The sequence below is a fragment of the Scyliorhinus torazame genome, chromosome 7 (assembly GCF_047496885.1).
Source record: "Scyliorhinus torazame isolate Kashiwa2021f chromosome 7, sScyTor2.1, whole genome shotgun sequence".
NCBI classification, from domain to species: Eukaryota; Metazoa; Chordata; class Chondrichthyes; order Carcharhiniformes; family Scyliorhinidae; genus Scyliorhinus; species Scyliorhinus torazame.
Genome location: NC_092713.1, coordinates 183,987,894 through 184,005,559, shown reverse-complemented (window position 1 = coordinate 184,005,559; position 17,666 = coordinate 183,987,894). Strand labels below are relative to the sequence as shown.

General features: G+C 43.8%; 1 protein-coding gene across 1 annotated transcript in view; it reads right to left on the bottom strand.

Annotated features, from left to right (window-relative positions):
* Positions 1 to 17,666, bottom strand: part of LOC140427374 (ran-binding protein 17-like) — a 1,937,807-nt gene that overhangs the window by 9,920 nt on the left and 1,910,221 nt on the right. Inside the window, exon 27 of the mRNA XM_072512921.1 lies at positions 2,437 to 2,564. Coding sequence (XP_072369022.1) covers positions 2,437 to 2,564 — 128 coding nt within the window. The remainder of the gene's footprint in view (positions 1 to 2,436; positions 2,565 to 17,666) is intronic.

Below are 17,666 nucleotides of genomic sequence, written 5' to 3'. Positions count from 1 at the left end.
TCTCGCTCTCAACATGGCTGACAGTTCCTGGACCCGTCCTCCTCCGGAAGCATGTGTGGACCCATAAGTCGGACCTCTTGGTCGAAAAGATCCACCTCTTACATGCAAACCCCCAGTACGCCTACGTGGCTATACACCGACGGGCGCCAGGACACAGTCTCCCTCCGGAACCTGCACCCGCTGGATCCCTACCTACGACCCCTGACCTGACACTTCCCCCCCCCCTCCCCCGCCCCCGCCGGTTGCATCATTCTCCCCTGCGCCATGCATCCTCCCTCCAGCGAACCTCACCACAGCCCCCACCCCAGCAGGATCCTTCCTCCCACTGGATCCACTCAGGGGTGACGAAGACGAGGACAACACGCTCCTGGAGTCGCAGGTGACCAGGTCGGCGCCCACATCACCACCAGGACTGAGGTGATCGCAGAGGAGGGTCAAGGCTCCCGACAGACTTAACTTGTAATGTTTTCCACCACCCCCGCCGGACTCTTTTTTTAACAGGGGGTGAATGTGGTAGTCACCACTAGTGGCATATTATATGTATTATGGCACTGCCCGTATATTAAGGGTACAACGGTAAATCCCTGCCTGCTGGCTCCGCCCAGCAGGCTGCGTATAAAGGTGTGTGCTCTCCGATGCTGAAGCCATTCTGGTTCCAGCTACAGGGGGCACAACACCTTGCTCAATAAAGCCTCGATTGTTCCACCATTCTTGTATTGTGGTAATTGACGGTGCATCATACAGTCACTCTCCCCTCTCTCACAGATGTAACTCTCCTCTCTCACACAGTCACTCTCCCCTCTCTCACAGGCACATACTCTCCCCTCTCACACTCAAACACATACTCTTCCCTCCCACACACACCCTCCCCCTCTCTCTCACACACAGGCACACTTTCCCCTCTCTCACACACATGCATTATCCCTCACGCACAGGCACACTTTGCCCTCTCTCTCTCACATGCACTCTTTCCCCCCCATCTCGCTCTCTCTCACACACATACACACTCCCCCTCTCTCTGACACACACACGCTTTCCCCTCTGGCTCTCACACATGCACTTTCTTCTTTCTCTCTCATACACACACATACTCTCCCTCTCTCTTTCGTTCTCACACATGCAATCTCCCCTCTCTTTTTCTCACACACTCTCCCCTCTCCCACACACACGTACACTCTTCCCTCTGTGTACCAAAAACTGGGATTCGGTTGCAGCAGCTATGCTTCCACATACCAAATGTAAAAGTTCAGTTAGTGGTCTGCAGGTATTGGGAAATAGTAGGGGGCGAGGTTTCAGATGGAGAAGGTGGCGGTGGATCAGGGGGGCAGGTGCATGATAGTGACGGGTGTGCTGGAGGGGAGGTTGGTGGCGTTGGAAAGCGTATATGGCCCCAATTGGGATGATGCAGGGTTCATGAAGAGAGCGTTGGGTACCATTCCGAATATAGATACCCATGAGTTGATAGTGGGGGGGGGGGTTTGGAACACAGTGCTGGAACCGAGAGTGGCCAGGTCCCAGCCCCGCTCAGTGACCCAGTCGGGGGGGAGGGCGTTGGCAGGGCTCATGATGGAGATGGGGGGGGGGGGGGGGGGGGGGGGGGGGGTGGACCCATAGAGATTTTTACACCCGAGGGACAGAGAATATTTGTTTTTCTCCCCAATGCACAAGGTGTTTTCAAGGATTGACTTTTTTGTGGTGGGAAGGTGCTGTTGGCCAGAGTTAAGGGGACAGAGTATTCAGCAATCATGATCCCGGATCATGCTCAGCATTGGATGGATGTGGTATTGGAAGGGGGCAGCTCAGAAGCCGGGGTGGAGGATGGATGTGGGGTTGTTGGCAGATCGGAGCTTCTGTGGCAAGTTAAGGAAGGTGATTGAGGAGTGTGTGGGGTTCAATTTCACGGGGGAAGTTTCAAGCTCGGTGGTTTGGAAGGTTCTGAAGACGGTGGTGAGGGGGGAGGTGATCTTGTTTAAGACCAAGGTGGATAGGGAGAAGAGTGAAGAACTCCGACTGATCGAAGGTGTTTTGAAGGTGGATGGGAGGTATGCGGGCGACCCGGACCCAGGCTCCTGGCGAGGTTTGGCCTATTGTCCACGGGGAAAGCGGTGCATCAGTTGAGATGAGTGAGGGGGGCTATCTATGAGTACGAGGAGAAGGCAGGGCATCTATTGGCAGGTCAGCCTCGTAGCAAGGCCACGACGAAAGACATCGCCCAAAAAAGTGACTAAGTGTCATTGGATAGCGATGGGGAACTCACCGGCAGGGCTGGCGGGAAACCTCCTGCAAAACCCGCCACAAATGAGCTTAGAAATCCTTGGGGAGAGCCAGGCCCAATGTATTGATGGATGGACAGCTATGTTTGCCTCTGTAAAATTTGGACCTTGATTATGACATGACACCATCATCTTTTAACTTGAATTCATTGGCTCAGCTTACCTGTCTCTGTTCTTGATGAGCAAATTCTGTTCCACTCCTTCCATTAACTTCTCAAAGCATGCGTTCAGTGTTTGCTGCTGCTCAAGGCCCTGGTTGCTTATCAGATTGCTTCTCAACTCACCGAAATACTGCAATTAGCAAGCACAGTGAGTAAAAAATCAACTGAGTTTCACTGCACAGCACTCACAGTGTTAACTTCTGAGTGAATTTTGGTCTCAATTCTTTAGGCACCAAACCTGAAGCTTAACTGTGCTCAATCACCAGGATATTCAGTGTAGAGGCATATACTCGTGTGAAAGATGTGACAGAAGAAATAGTTCAAGAGTTGAAAAACATGTCAACATGAAATGAAAATATGGACGTGAGCTGCTCTGAAGAAAATCGATCTTTTCAGTCAAAGTTACAGAGCGAATTTCATGAACATAGAACATAGATCAGTACAGCACAGTACAGGCCCTTCAGCCCCCGATGTTGTGCCGACCATTTATCCTAATGTAAGATCAACCTAACCTACACCCCTTCAATTTACTGCTGTCCATGTGCCTGTCTAAGAGTCGCTTAAATGTCCCTAATGACTCTGACTTCACCACTTCTGCTGGCAGTGCATTCCACACACCCATCACTCTCTGTGTAAAGAACCTACCTCTGACATCTCCCCTATACCTGTTGTGTTATTCACCCTGGGGTAACACGGACTGCAACTGGATGCAGTTGTACTTGAAAGTAGACTCCAAACTGTGAGGTTAGTTCAATACGCTTTATTGAACTTAAGCAGTGCACACAGTCCGCTGTGGGTTTGACACTCTACTAATCCTAGCGTGCTTACTATAACTAACTAGACCAGACAAGCTCTGAGCCACGTGTAGAAGGTGCTGACTGATATATACACCCTGACTGTCACTACAGTTGTCACCAGTGGAAAGAGGCAGAGTGTTGATGCCTCGTGTGTTTTATAGTGGGAGACCACCCTCTAGTGTTCTGCCTAGTGATTGGTTGTGTTCTGTCCTGTGTGTTGATTGGCTGTACTGGGTGTCTGTCACTGCCTGGCTGTATCTCATTATGTGCATGAGTGCATATTATGACAATACCTTCCTCCAATCACCTTAAAATTATGTCCCCTCGTGACAGCCATTTCCACCCTGGGGAAAAGTCTCTGGTTATCCACTCTACCCACCTCTCATCACCTTGTACACCTCTATCAAGTCACCTCTCTGCCTTCTTCGCTCCAGTGAGAAAAGCCCTAGCTCCCTCAATCTTTCTTCATAAGACATGCCCTCCAGTTCAGGCAGCATCCTGGGAAGTCTCCTCTGTACCCTCTCCAAAGCATCCACATCCTTCCTATAATGAGGCGACTAGAACTGGACACAATATTCCAAGTGTGGTCTAACTAGAGTTTTATGAAGCTGCAGCAAAACCTCACGGCTCTTAAACTCAATCCCCCTGTTAATGAAAGCCAACACACCATACGCCTTCTTAACAACCCTATCAACCTGGGTGGCAACTTTGAGGGATCTATGTACGTGGACCCCAAGATCCCTCTGTTCCTCCACACTTCCAAGAATCCTGCCTTTAACCCTGTATTCAGCATTCAAATTCGACCTTCCAAAATTAATCACTTCACATGTATCAAGGTTGAACTCCATCTGCCATTTCTCAGCCCAGCTCTGCATCCTGTCAATGTCCTGTTGTAACCTGCAACAACCCTCAACACTATCCACAACGCCCCCAATCTTTGTGTCATCGGCAAACTTACTAACCCACCCTTCCACTTCCTCATCCAAGTAATTTATAAAAACCACAAAGAGCAGAGGTCCCAGAACAGATCCTTGCGGGATACCACTGGTCACCAACCTCCTGGCGGAATACTTTCCATCCACTACCACTCGCTGTCTTCTTTCAGCCAGCCAATTCTGTATCCAGACAGCCAAATTTCCCTGCGTCCCATGCCCCCTAACTTTCTGAATGAGCCTACCATGGGGAACCTTATCAAATGCCTTACTGAAATCCATATACACCACATCCACTGCCCGACCTTCATCAACGTATCTTGTCACATCCTCAAAGAATTCAATGAGGCTTGTGAGGCACGACCTGCCCCTCACAAAGCCACGCTGACTATCTTTAATCAAACTATGTTTTTCTAAATAATCATAAACCCTATCTCTCAGAATCTTTTCCAATTTGCGCTTACCACAGACAGTAATTCCCAGGGATTTCCCTATTCCCTTTCTTGAATAGGGGAACAACATTCGCCTCCCTCCAATCATCCGGTACTACTCCAGTGGAGAGTGAGGACGCGAAGATCATCACCAACGGCGCAGCAATCTCCTCCCTTGCTTCCCGTAGTAATCTTGGGTATATCCCGTCAGGCCCAGGGGACTTGTCTATCCTGATGCTTTTCAAAATTTCCAGCACACCCTCCTTCTTAATATCAACCTGTTTGAGTCTATTAACCTAGTTCACACTGTTCTCATGAGCAACAAGGTCCCTCTCTCTAGTGAATACTGAAGCAAAATATTCATTTAGGGCATCCCCCATCTCCTCAGACTCTAGGCACAAGTTCCCGACACTATCCCTGATAGGCCCTACTCTCACTCTGCTCAGCCTCTTATTTCTCACATAAGTGTAGAACGCCTTGGGGTTTTCCCTAATCCTTCCCACCAGGGCTTTTTCATGCCCCCTTCTAGCTCTCCTCAGTCCATTTTTGAGTTCCTTCCTGGCTACCTTGAAACCATCTAGAGCCGAGTCAGATCCTTGCTTCCTCAACCTTACGTAAGCTTCCTTCTTCCTCTTGACTAGAAGCTCCACTACTCTTGTCATCCAAGGCTCCTTCACCTTACCATTCCTTCTGTGGGACAAAACTAACCAGCACTCGCAGCAAGTGCTCCTTAAACAACCCCCACATTACTGTTGTACATTTTCCCAAGAACAATTGTTCTTTATGCACCTCAGCTCCTGTCTAATAGCAGTATAATTTCCCCTCCTCCAATTAAATACTTTTGCATAGTGTCTGTTCCTATCCCTCTCCATAACTATGGTAAAGGTCAAGGAGTTGTGGTTACTGTCACCGAAATGCTCTCCCACCGAGACATCTGACACCTGGCCTGATTCGTTGCCGAGCAACAAGTCCAATATGGCCACCCCCCTAGTTGGCCTATCTACATATTGAGTCAGGAATCCTTCCTGTACACACCTGACAAAATCTGCTCCATCCAAACCATTTGCACTAAGGAGGTTCCAGTCAATATTAGAGAAGTTGAAGTCACCCATGACAATAACTCTGTTACTTCTGCACTTTTCCAAGATCTGCCCCCCAATCTGTCCCTCTATCTCGCTGCTACTATTGGGGGATCTGTAGAAAACTCCCAATAAAGTGACTGCTCCTTTCTTGTTTCTGACTTTCACCCATACTGACTCAGTGGACAAACCCTCCCCAACTACCTCCTTTTCTGCAGCTGTGGTGCACTCCCTAATTAACAGTGCCACTCCCCCTCCTCTTTTACCTCCCTCCCTATTCTTCTGGAAACATCTAAACCCCGGAACATCTAACAACCATTCCTGCCACTGTGAAATCCATGTGTCCGTAATGGCCACAACATTGTAGTTCCAAGTGCTGATCCATACTCTAAGTTCATCTCCCTTATTCCTGACACTCCTTGCATTGAAACAGACACACTTTAACCCATTCCACTGAGTGCAACTTTGCCCTAACAACTGTCTATCCTGTTAAGTAATGTGTTAAGGGACATTCTAATTAGTTGTCTCATTTATGTTAAGTATCCAATAATTGACACGGATATGTAAAGGGGCTTCAGGTGGTCTTTGTGTCAGGTGATGTGATAGCAGAGTTTTGTGCTGAGTCTGTTGAAGTAAATTAAAGGTGTTTGTGGAAAAGAAGCAGAACCTTTGACTCTTTGTTAGATATATGGCTGAACCTAGGATAAAGATGGCTGGATATGACTACCCCCCCTTATTTTCTGAAAGGGGATCGTACGACCAATGGAGAAGTGCAGTAGTTATGTGGACTAAGGTAACTGACTTGGGAAAGAGAAAACAAGGTATGGCATTGGCTCTTTCTCTACCTTATGACAATAAAATCCAGAGCAAAGTATTTTCTGAGCTGGAATTGGAAGAGTTAGACTCAGAAGAAGGTCTGCAGACTCTATTACATTATATGGATACGATTTATAAGAAGGATGACTTATTAAGTGCATATGAAGCATGGTCGGATTTTGATAGGTTCCGGAAAATAGAGAATTTCTCCATTGAAGACTATATAATGGAATTTTGCAGACGATATAAAAGGCTGCAGAAACACAAGCTGGAATTTCCACAGTCTGTGTTGGCCTTTAAATTACTTGACTGTGCTAGAATGAGCAACATGGATAGGCTCCTGGTTTTGACAGGAGTTCAGTTTGCGGATAAGGATACCTTATTCAATCAGATGACAGAAGCTTTAAAAAGGTTTCTGGGGAAACATTTGATTCCGATGGCTCTGATGACCCAAATAGGACAGCCTGCAATAAAGCAGAATATGGAAGGTACACTACTAACAGGATGGCGAAACTGTACGGCTACAAACAGGTTCCAAGATTATAGAAGGAGATCGGGACCCGGAAATTATGAAGACAGAAACCCAGTTAGAACCTACAATAGGAAGATGAATCCCAGAAATGCACGGGGCATGATAAATCGATGTTTTCGATGTGACTCTCAATACCATTATGCTTTCAACTGTCGAACACGTTATAGTAGAGTGTTTGAAGCGACACGTGATACGGAAGAGACAGAAGAGGAAAAAGATAGTGACCAGAAAGAAGGTATTGTCCTATTAATAAGCAGTTTTACGCCGGTATTGAGGGTGTTGGTTGCAGAATCCTTCAATTGTGCTGTATTGGACAGTGGCTGCACATCTACTGTGTGTGGAATTGACTAGTTAAAATGTTACCTGGACTCCTTGAATGCCGAAAATCGTAACAAGGTTAAGGAATTTGAAAGTTCCACAAGTTTCAGGTTTGGGGATGATAATACTCTGAAGTCTCTGAAAAGAGTGGTGATTCCTTGCAATATTGCCGGAGTGAATCATTTCATTAGCACGAATGTTGTATCAAATGAGATACCTTTGCTTCTGAGCAGACCGTCGATGAAGAAAGTACACATGAAACTGGATATGGAACAGGATAAGGCAATAGCTTTTGGAAAGACGGTGGACTTACAATTTACACAGTCGGGACACTATTGTATTCCATTACTGATAAATAATATTTCAAGTACAGTTGTTAAGGATGTGTTAATGGCACTTGAAAATGGGACTTTAGTTGATAAAAAGCTTGTTGTATTAAAACTGCATAGGCAATTTGTGCATCCGTCTCCTCAAGGGCTAAAAAAATTATTAAAGGATGCAGGGGTAAGGGATGAAGACTATACTAAGCTAATAGAACAGGTTAGTGATCGCTGTGAAGTTTGTAGGAAGTACAGAAGGACACCAGCACAACCGATAGTAACCCTACCTTTGACCAAGGATTTTAACGACATTGTGGCCATGGACCTTAAGATCTGGGATAAAGCCAATAATATATTTATTTTGCATTTAGTAGATTTAGCAACCAGATTTAGTCAATCAACGATTGTATGAAGTAAAGAAAAGAGAGTAATTCTGGATCAAATCGTGGAAAAATGGATGGGGACAGGAATGGGCCTACTGGCAAAATTCCTTACAGACAATGGGGGAGAATTTGCTCATGATGAGTTTAGGGATATGTGTGAAAAAGTGAATATCAGAGTTCTGAATACGGCTGCAGAAAGCCCATTTAGTAATGGTGTGTGTGAAAGAAACCGTGCAGTAATAGATGACATGCTCCGGAATATTTTGGCAGATAGACCAAACTGCAAGCTAAATTCAGATTTAGCATGGGCGGTACATGCAAAGAATTCATTGCAGATGGTTGGGGGCTATAGTCCCTATCAATTAGTGTTTGGTAAAAATCCTAAAATTCTGTCCATTTTGGATGACCAGCCTCCAGCTTGGGAAGGGACTATAATGAGCTCTGCCTTTGCTGAGCATTTAAATGCATTACATAGCAGTACAAAAGCTTTTTTGGAAGCAGAAGTCTCTGAAAGAATTCGCAGAGCTTTGAGGCATAATGTACAGCCATCAAATACCTTTTTTCAATAAGGAGACATAGTATACTATAAGAGAGACAATTTTAATGAATAGAAAGGCCCAGGGAAGATCATAGGCATAGATTGCAAAACAATTATTTTGCAACATGGCAATCATACTGTTAGGGTACATTCATCAAAGATAATGGGTATAGATTATAAATTTTCAAATTTAGACAGAACAGACAGACATGACGAGGAACCAGGGTCATCTGGTACACACCTGTTACAGAACTATGAGGACCAGTTAACTGATATAGACAGGGTTTCTGTAGAGGAACACAACACTTCTGATGATTTAGAACAGACTATTTTTCCAAAAGGACAACTGCCAAAAGTTGGTACAAAAGTGACATACTTGCCTAAAGGGTCTAGTCAATGGCAGGATGCAACTGTTATTAGTAGAGCAGGGGAGCCCAATGGAAAGTATAAACATTGGTTGTATGTACAGCATTCAGGGGAGGGAGTCAAGACAATGGATTGGGAACACAAAGTTCAAAAATGGAGGGCACAGAAAAGCAGTGCCAGTTCAGATAGTACATCGGATAGTGAACAGGTCCACAGGAAAAGGTCGAGAACTATTGAAAGGACATCCCACAGCAGAAGGGAAAGATCAACCAATAGCAGTACAGACCGAGATACCAGGCGGGAGAGGGAACGTAGTTTATCAAGGTCTCGGAATATGAGTAAGACTACAAATACTAATAGGAGTAGAAGCCCACATGCATGTGAGATTTTAGTGGCTTCCAATAAGTTAGATGAAAAAGTTATCAAAGATGCCAAACAGCAAGAACTGCATAGTTGGAGTGAATTTGGGGTATACACGGAAGTACCGGATAGGGGACAAAAAGCTCTATCCCACAGATGGATTTGCACAGAAAAGGTTCTTCCGGATGGAACTGAAAAGGCACAGGCCAGGCTTGCGGCGAGGGGATTTGAAGAAAACTTAAAAGATCAGGATTTAAGGTAGATCCACCTATGGCAGGAAAGGTTATTTTAAAGATCTTCTTGGCTCTATTAGCCACAAAGGCATGGGAATGCAAATCTATAGATATAAAAGCTGCCTTCTTGCAGGGCCATCAGCTCCAGAGAGACATTTTTCGCCGTCCTCCTAAAGAGGCAGCTAACACAGAAGGGGTACTCTGGAAGTTGAACAAATGTGTAGATGGATTAAATGATGCGTCTGGTATTTTTCGGTAAGGTCAGTTTTGTTAAAGTTAGGCTGTTGCCAGTTGAAAACTCATCCGGCAATGTTTTACTGGCACTATAAAGGAAATCTTTCTGGCATCTTTATGATGCATGTCGATGATTTTTTGTGAGGTGGGACTAGTGATTTCGAAGCAATTGTAATCTCTGGTTTGAGGAAAGAATTCAGGGTTGGAAGTCAGGCTTCTGGTGCATTTAAATATATTGGACTGGAAATCGGACAGACTAAGTTCGGGGCAACTTTACGTCAGCAATCTTATTTGGAAAGCATCAGCCCAATAGCAATTAGTCGTGGCCGAGTTTCACAAAAAGACGCAATGGTTTCAAACATGGAAAAAGAGCAACTGCGAAGTTTAATTGGGCAACTGAATTGGGTAGGTAGACAGACTAGACCGGACGTGAGTTTTGATGTCTTAGAGTTGAGTACAAAAATGAATGATCCCAAAGTGGAAGACATAATAAGAGCAAATAAATCGTTGGTCAAACTAAAAATGCAGGAGTGTGTTTTGAGGTTCCCGGTTTTAGGTGAACGTAGGCACTTGAAACTCATAGTTTATAGTGATGCGTCCTATCCAAATTTATGTGATGGGATTTCAAGCGCAGGAGGTTTTATAAGTTTCCTTTTGGGGAACAATGGTAAATGTTGCCCTCTTGTGTGGGAAACAAAGAAAATAAGGAGAGTGGTCAAAAGTACTTTGGCTGCTGAGACGTTAATCCTTGTAGAGACAGTGGATATGGCCTTTTATATATCTCAGATATTGGCAGAAATTTTGGGATCAGGGAATTTGGGTAATATACCTATTGAATGTCACATTGACAATAAATCCCTGTGGGAAAATGTGCACTCTACAAAAAGTGTTAAGGATAGACATCGCAATTTTGAAGCAGTTGTTGGACAAAGGGGAAATAGCACAAATTAAATGGGTTGACAGTAGCTATCAATTATCAGACTGTTTTACAAAAAGAGGGGCTAGCTCACAGAAACTTTTGGATATTGTTAATGAAGGGCGCCTGTTTCTGTGACTTTTTTTTCCAAAAAGGGAGGAAATTGCGTGTGTGTTTTTGAGTTTCTTGTAATTTTGTTTTCACTTAATTATGTTTTTCTCCATGGACGGGGAGACTGTTAAGTAATCGGTTAAGGGACATTCCAATTAGTTGTCTCATTTATGCTAAGTATCCAATAATTGACACTGATATGTAAAGGAGCTTCAGGTGGTCTTTGTGTCAGGTGATGTGATAGCAGAGTTTTGTGCAGAGTCTGTTGAAGTAAATTAAAGGTGTTTGTGGAAAAGGAGCAGAACCGTTGACTCTATACAACAGCAGCTAAACGTATAACATATCCTTCCCCACAGAGTCGCTTCACACTATTTCTGCCTGTTCAACAGCTACCCTATCCTCTTGTCCATAGCTCTGGTTCCCATCCCCCTGCCAAACTAGTTTAAACCCTCCCGAAGAGCTCTTACGAACCTCCCACCCAGGATATTGGTGCCCCTCCAGTGACTAGATTTTCAAAAGTCAAAATGGGGACAACCTGAGGGAATGCTTCTTCACAAGTCAAAGAGGTTACTCTTTGCAGATCCTCAGTTGCAACCCCTTCTCCACTTTCATCATTGTCCTACCTGAAACAAGTGAAATGGCCATAAATAAGTCTCCTTCCTTATTTTCAAAATCGATTCCCTCAGAAGTTCCAAGTAAACCACCGTTTGTGGATGCAAGCAATTCAGGAACGCGATTCCAACCATCATGCTGCCGATTTTCCTCTCACCTCATCTGGAAGTGTATTCCATGCCTTCATTGGATATGTCATGTTGCAAAACAGGAGAATATGCCAACTGTAGGACTCACCATCACAAACTGTGCCGACTGTAGGACTTACCATCACAAACTGTGCGGACTGTCGGAACACAGGATATCACACACTGTGCTGATTGTAGATCACAGAATGTCACAAACTGTTCTGACTGTAGGACACAGAATGTCACACACTGTGCTGACTGTAAGGCACAATGTCACAATCTGTGCTGACTGTAGGACAGAGAATGTCACAAACTGTGCTAACTGTAGGATACAGAATGTCGCAAACTGTGCTTACTGTAGAACACAGAATGTCGCAAACTGTGCTGGCTGTAGGACAGAATGTCACAAACTGTGCTCACTGCAGGATACAGAATGTCACAAACTGGGCTCACTGTATGACACAATGTCGCAAACTGTGCTGACTGTAGGGCACAGAATGTCACAAACTGTGCTGACTGTAGGACACAGACTGTCGCAAACTGCGCTGACTGCAGAACACAGGATATGACACACTGTGCTGATTGTAGATCACAGAATGTCACAAACTGTGCTGCCTGTAGGACACAGTATGTCACAAATGGTGCTGACTGTAGGACACAATGTCACAATCTGTGCTGACTGTAGGACACAATGTCACGAACTGTGCTGTCACAAACTGTGCTGACTGTAGAACACAGAATGTCACAAACTGTGCTGACTGTAGGAGACAGTATGTCACAAATGGTGCTGACTGTAGGACACAGAATGTCGCAAACTGTGCTTACTGTAGGACACAATGTCACAAACTGTGCTGACTGTAGAACACAGAATTTCACAAACTTTGCTGACTGTTGGGCACAGAATGTCACAAACTGTGCTGACTGTAGGACATAATATCACAAACTGTGCTTACTGTAGAACACAGAATGTCGCAAACTGTGCTTACTGTAGAATACAGAATGTCGCAAACTGTGCTGGCTGTAGGACAGAATGTCACAAACTGTGCTCACTGCAGGATACAGAATGTCACAAACTGGGCTCATTGTATGATACAATGTCACAAACTGTGCTCACTGCAGGATACAGAATGTCACAAACTGTGCTGACTGTAGGACACAGAATGACACAAACTGTGCTGACTGTAGGACACAATGTCACAAACTGCTGCCTGTAGGACACAGTATGTGACTGTAGAACACAGAATGTCGCAATCTGTGCTCACTGTAGGACACAATGTCACAAACTGTGCTGTCACAAACTGTGCTCACTGTAGAACACAGAATGTCACAAACTGTGCTGACTGTAGGAGACAGAATTTCACAGACTGTGCTGACTGTAGGGCACAGAATGTCATAAACTGTGCTGACTGTAGGACACAGACTGTCGCAAACTGCGCTGACTGCAGAACACAGGATGTCACACACTGTGCTGACTGTAGATCACAGAATGTCACAAACTGTGCTGACTGTAGGACACAGAATGTCACACACTGTGCTGACTGTAGGACACAGAATTTCGCAAACTGTGCTCACTGTAGGACACAAGGCGTCAAATAAAATGCCAGTGCAGTACACAGTGCAAACCAAAATTTATTTCTGCTCCTGGAGATTACATGGGGAAAGCTCAAAAATGTGTCATTTAAAAATGTAGAAAAACTTTAGGACACCAGGACATTTAATGAACAACTGGGACTGTCCCTGCAAAACCAAGATGTCTGGTCACTTTATGTTGAGCAACAAAGCTGCTAAATCCCCAGGCCCTGGTAATCTACATCTAAGGCTATTAATGGAGGAAGCCATGAAAATAGTATATGTGGCCTGTTGTCATCTTTGAAAATTCTGTACATTTTGGAACAGTTCCAACAAATTGGAGGGTGGGAAATGTAACCCTGCTATTTAAAAAAGGAGCGAAGGAGAAAACTGGGAATTACAGACTGTCTAGCCTAACATCAGTAGTAGGGAAAATGTTCGAGTCTATTATAAAGGATGCAATAACAGGATACTTAGAAAATATCAAAGTCAACATCAATTTATGAAAGGGAAATCATGTTTGACAAATCCACTGGAGTTTTTTTGGGGGTGTAACTAGTAGAATAGATAAGTGAAAATCAGTGGACGTGGTGTATTTGTATTTTCAGAATATTTTTGCTAAAGTCTCACATAGAAGGTTAATGTGCAAATTTAAAGCACATGGGATTGCAGGTAATATATTGGCATGGTTGAGAATTGAATAGCAGACAGGAAACAGAGGGTAGGAATAAATGATTCTTTATCTAAGTGTTAGGTGGTAACTGGTGGGGTACTGCAGGGCCATTGCTTGGCCACAACTATTCACAATAACCAAAAGTAAAATTTCCAAGTTTGTTGACGACACAAAACGTAGTGGGAATGTCAGTGGTGAGGAGGATGTTAAAAGACTTCCAAGTTGATGTGGACAAGTTGAGTGAGAGGGCAAATGTATTGCAAATAACAGTATAACATGAAGAATTGTGAAGTTATCCACTTCAGTGTGAAAAACAGAATGTCAGAGTATTATTTAAATGGTGATAGTTTGGAGAATGTTGACGTACAAAGGGACCTGGGTGTCCTTGTACACTAGTCACCGAAAACGAGCATGCAGTGTGACAATGTGTATATTGTATGGCAAATGAAGGGTTAACAATTTAATGTGAATGCATCCAACCACCAGAGGGTGATAAAGAGCATACACGTGGATCACATGATACCCTTGATTCGAGGAGTTGGTGATTAGGCGGGTTAGAGAGTAATCATGTTTTCAGGAGCTCTGTAGATAGAATGATAGTTTAGTTTAACTGTAGTCTTGTAAATCTTAGTTAGCAAATCAAATCTATTTAATTGTAGTATTAATAAATTAGCTTTGTTACAAACATAGCTTGATGCTCTTTGTGAGACACTACATTTTGAAGCCATCCTCACCCATAAAGCAAAGAACATCACATGATACCAGGAGTGGAAGTATTAAGGTACCAGGTCTGCTTGCTAAGATAGAAAGGTTCAGCAAGGAAGAGAAGTTTGAAAAAAATCTACGTGCAACAAAACTTGAAAAAATCCGACCATACTCTGACTGCATCGACGACGTCCAAGAACTTACCAGTAAACTTGGAAGGTTTGCAAACTCCACGGCAATTTCGTACTTCAGGTAAAGTAGATGTTAATTGGCGCCATTTCAAGCAGCAGTTTGAATTATATTTCTCTGCCCTAGACCTAGACGTGGCCAGCAACCAGCCCAAAATAGCCCTGTTTCTAACAGTATAACAGTGGCTAGGTCACAAGCTCTCTCAATTTTCAACTCATTCCAATTTGAGGATGAGGCAGATAAAAAGAAGTACAATAAAGTAATTGAAAAGTTTGACAAGCACTGCCAGTTGCAGCAAAACAAAACGTTTGAACAGTATGCATTTATGCAAAGAGTGCAAAAAGCAGGTGAAACGCCTGACTGCTCCATAACGATTCTGAGACTTAAAGCGCAGACATGTAATTTTTGGATGCTCCTGGACTCACTTCTGTGAGATCAGATAGTCTACGGAGTAAAAAGTGACAAACTGCGGGAAAGGTTATTGCGACAGTCTGATTTGACATTAGAAGACACAATCAGTATGTGTGGAGCAAGCGAACTTGCCAGGAATCAGTTTTCTGAAATGTTGTTCGGAGAAAGTGGCGTGAAAACTAACAATGTGGCCGACGCTATTAATGCTGTGGCGTACCTAAAAAAGAAACATGCTCTAGACGCCAGCCATTTTACGCATGACATCACGAGCGTCATGACGTGTAAACGGTGTGGCAATGCCCACCAGATAAAAAAATACCCTGCATTTGGAAAAACCTGTGCGAAGTGTCTTAAATTAAACCACTATGCCACTAATCAGTGCAGATCGGGAACAAATTTGCAGCAGTTTAAAAAACTCAGTACAGCGAACAAGGTAAGAACAAGCGTTCAAACCTGACACTGTGGAAGATGTATTTGACCTAGAAGATTCTTTCTTTGTCGAAACAGTGGAAAGTGGAGACAAAGCAAAACAGAAAACTTTAAATTCGGAAATGTCAGCACAAATTTCCATTGTTCAAGATAATGATGATTGGACGATTCCTTTAATAATTAATGGAACCAACAAACAGATGAAATTGGATACAGGTGCACGAGCTAATCTCATTAATCAGACAGATATGGCCAAATTAAAAACAAAACCAATAGTTGACTAAAACAACTGTCAGTTGCGGGACTATAATGGCAATGTGATTACCCCAATGGGTACCTGCTGCTTAACAGTTGAGGTCAAAGAGAAAAATATTCCGATTAAATTTGAGATCGTAGAACTAACAAAATCTTCATTATTGGGTGTTCAGGCATGTGAGATTCTGCAGCTTGTGAAACGCATTTACAGCTCGGACAGAATTTCATCTAATTGCAATGACCAGATTGAGGCCATTATTCAGAAATTTCCTCACATCTTTTATGGTATGGGAACACTTACTGTATAAAATCCAGCTAAGAACGAATAACAGACCAGTAATTCATCCACCTAGGAGGGTACTAGCTCCTTTAAGGGAACGTTTAAAAGTGGAACTTGAGCATATGCAGCAGTTGGAGATAGTCACCAAAGTGGAAGAATCAACTGACTGGGTCAGTTCAGTGGTTTGTGTGAAGAAAGCCAGCGGTGACCTGAGAATCTGTATCGATCCCAAGGATCTGAATAGAATATTAAGCGGGAACAGTACCCGATTCCAAAAAGAAAGGAAATCACGAGTGAGATGTCAAGTGCCAAAATCTTTACCAAGCGAGACGCATCCAGAGTTTTTTGGCAACTAAAGCTAGATAAGGCCAGTAAGAAACTCTGCACATTTAACACATCAAACGGAAGATACTGTTTCAATAGAATGCCTTTCGGGATCATTTCAACTTCCGAAATCTTTCATCGGGCTATGGAACAGATGGTCAAAGGTATTGTAGGAGTATAAGTGTACGTTGATGACATCATCATTTGGTCATCAAATGAAGAGGAACATAATGCACGGCTCATGCTGGTCATGAAGCGAATTGAAAAATTTGGTCTAAAACTGAACAGAGCCAAATGCCAATTTGGCGTCTCCGGACTAATTTTCTTGGGTGATAAACTATCAGCTCAAGGAGTCCAGCCAGACATTGAAAAAAATTGCAGCCATCACCAGAATGTCATGTCCATAAGACAAAAGGGCAGTACTTAGAATGCAAGGTGTTGTCATCTTTTTGGGAAATTCATACCAAACTTGGCATCATGGCACTAAGACAGCTAATCCGAAAAAACTTTATTTTCACTTGATCTGAGGAACATGACAGAGAGTGGTCTGACCTGAAGAGAGCACTCACCACAGCACCTATTCTGTCCTTCTTCGATCCCAAGAGCAATACGAAGATTTCAATAGATGTCAGCAAAGATGGCATAGGCGCAGTGCTTTTACAGCAGGCAAGTGAAGGGCAATGGCAGCCAGTTGCATATTCTTCGAGTACGATGACACCAACCGAGCAGCACAATGTGCAAATTGAAAAGGAGTGTTTGGGTCTACTCATGGGTACGGGCAAATTCCAGAACTATGTGTATAGTTACCAATTATTAAGAAAAACCTGAACGACATGTGTCCGAGACTGCAGAGAATAGTTATGAAACTTCAAAGATACAATTTTGAGTTAGTCCACATGCCAGGAAAGGAGATAGTTGTAGCTGATGCACTATCACGTGCAACCAATGATCCAGGGACAGACATCGTACAGATCACTGAAGCTCAAGCAACCCTGTTTGAAGAAAACCTGCCTGTCTCTGACGATAAGTCGATGCTCATCAAAGAAGAAACAAGTAAGGATGAAACTATCCAACGTGTGTTGAAGTACATGCGGGATGGTTGGCCCAAAGGAACTTGTTCCAACTACTGAAACATACGAGTAGGGCTAAGCAGTGTAAATGGATTCCTATTTAGGCAAAACCGTACTGTGACACCAACTTCTTTATGACAAATGATCCTCAGCAACGTGCATGATGGCCACCTGGGGATGGAAAAATGTAAAAGAAGAGCTTGTGAGGCCGTTTATTAGCC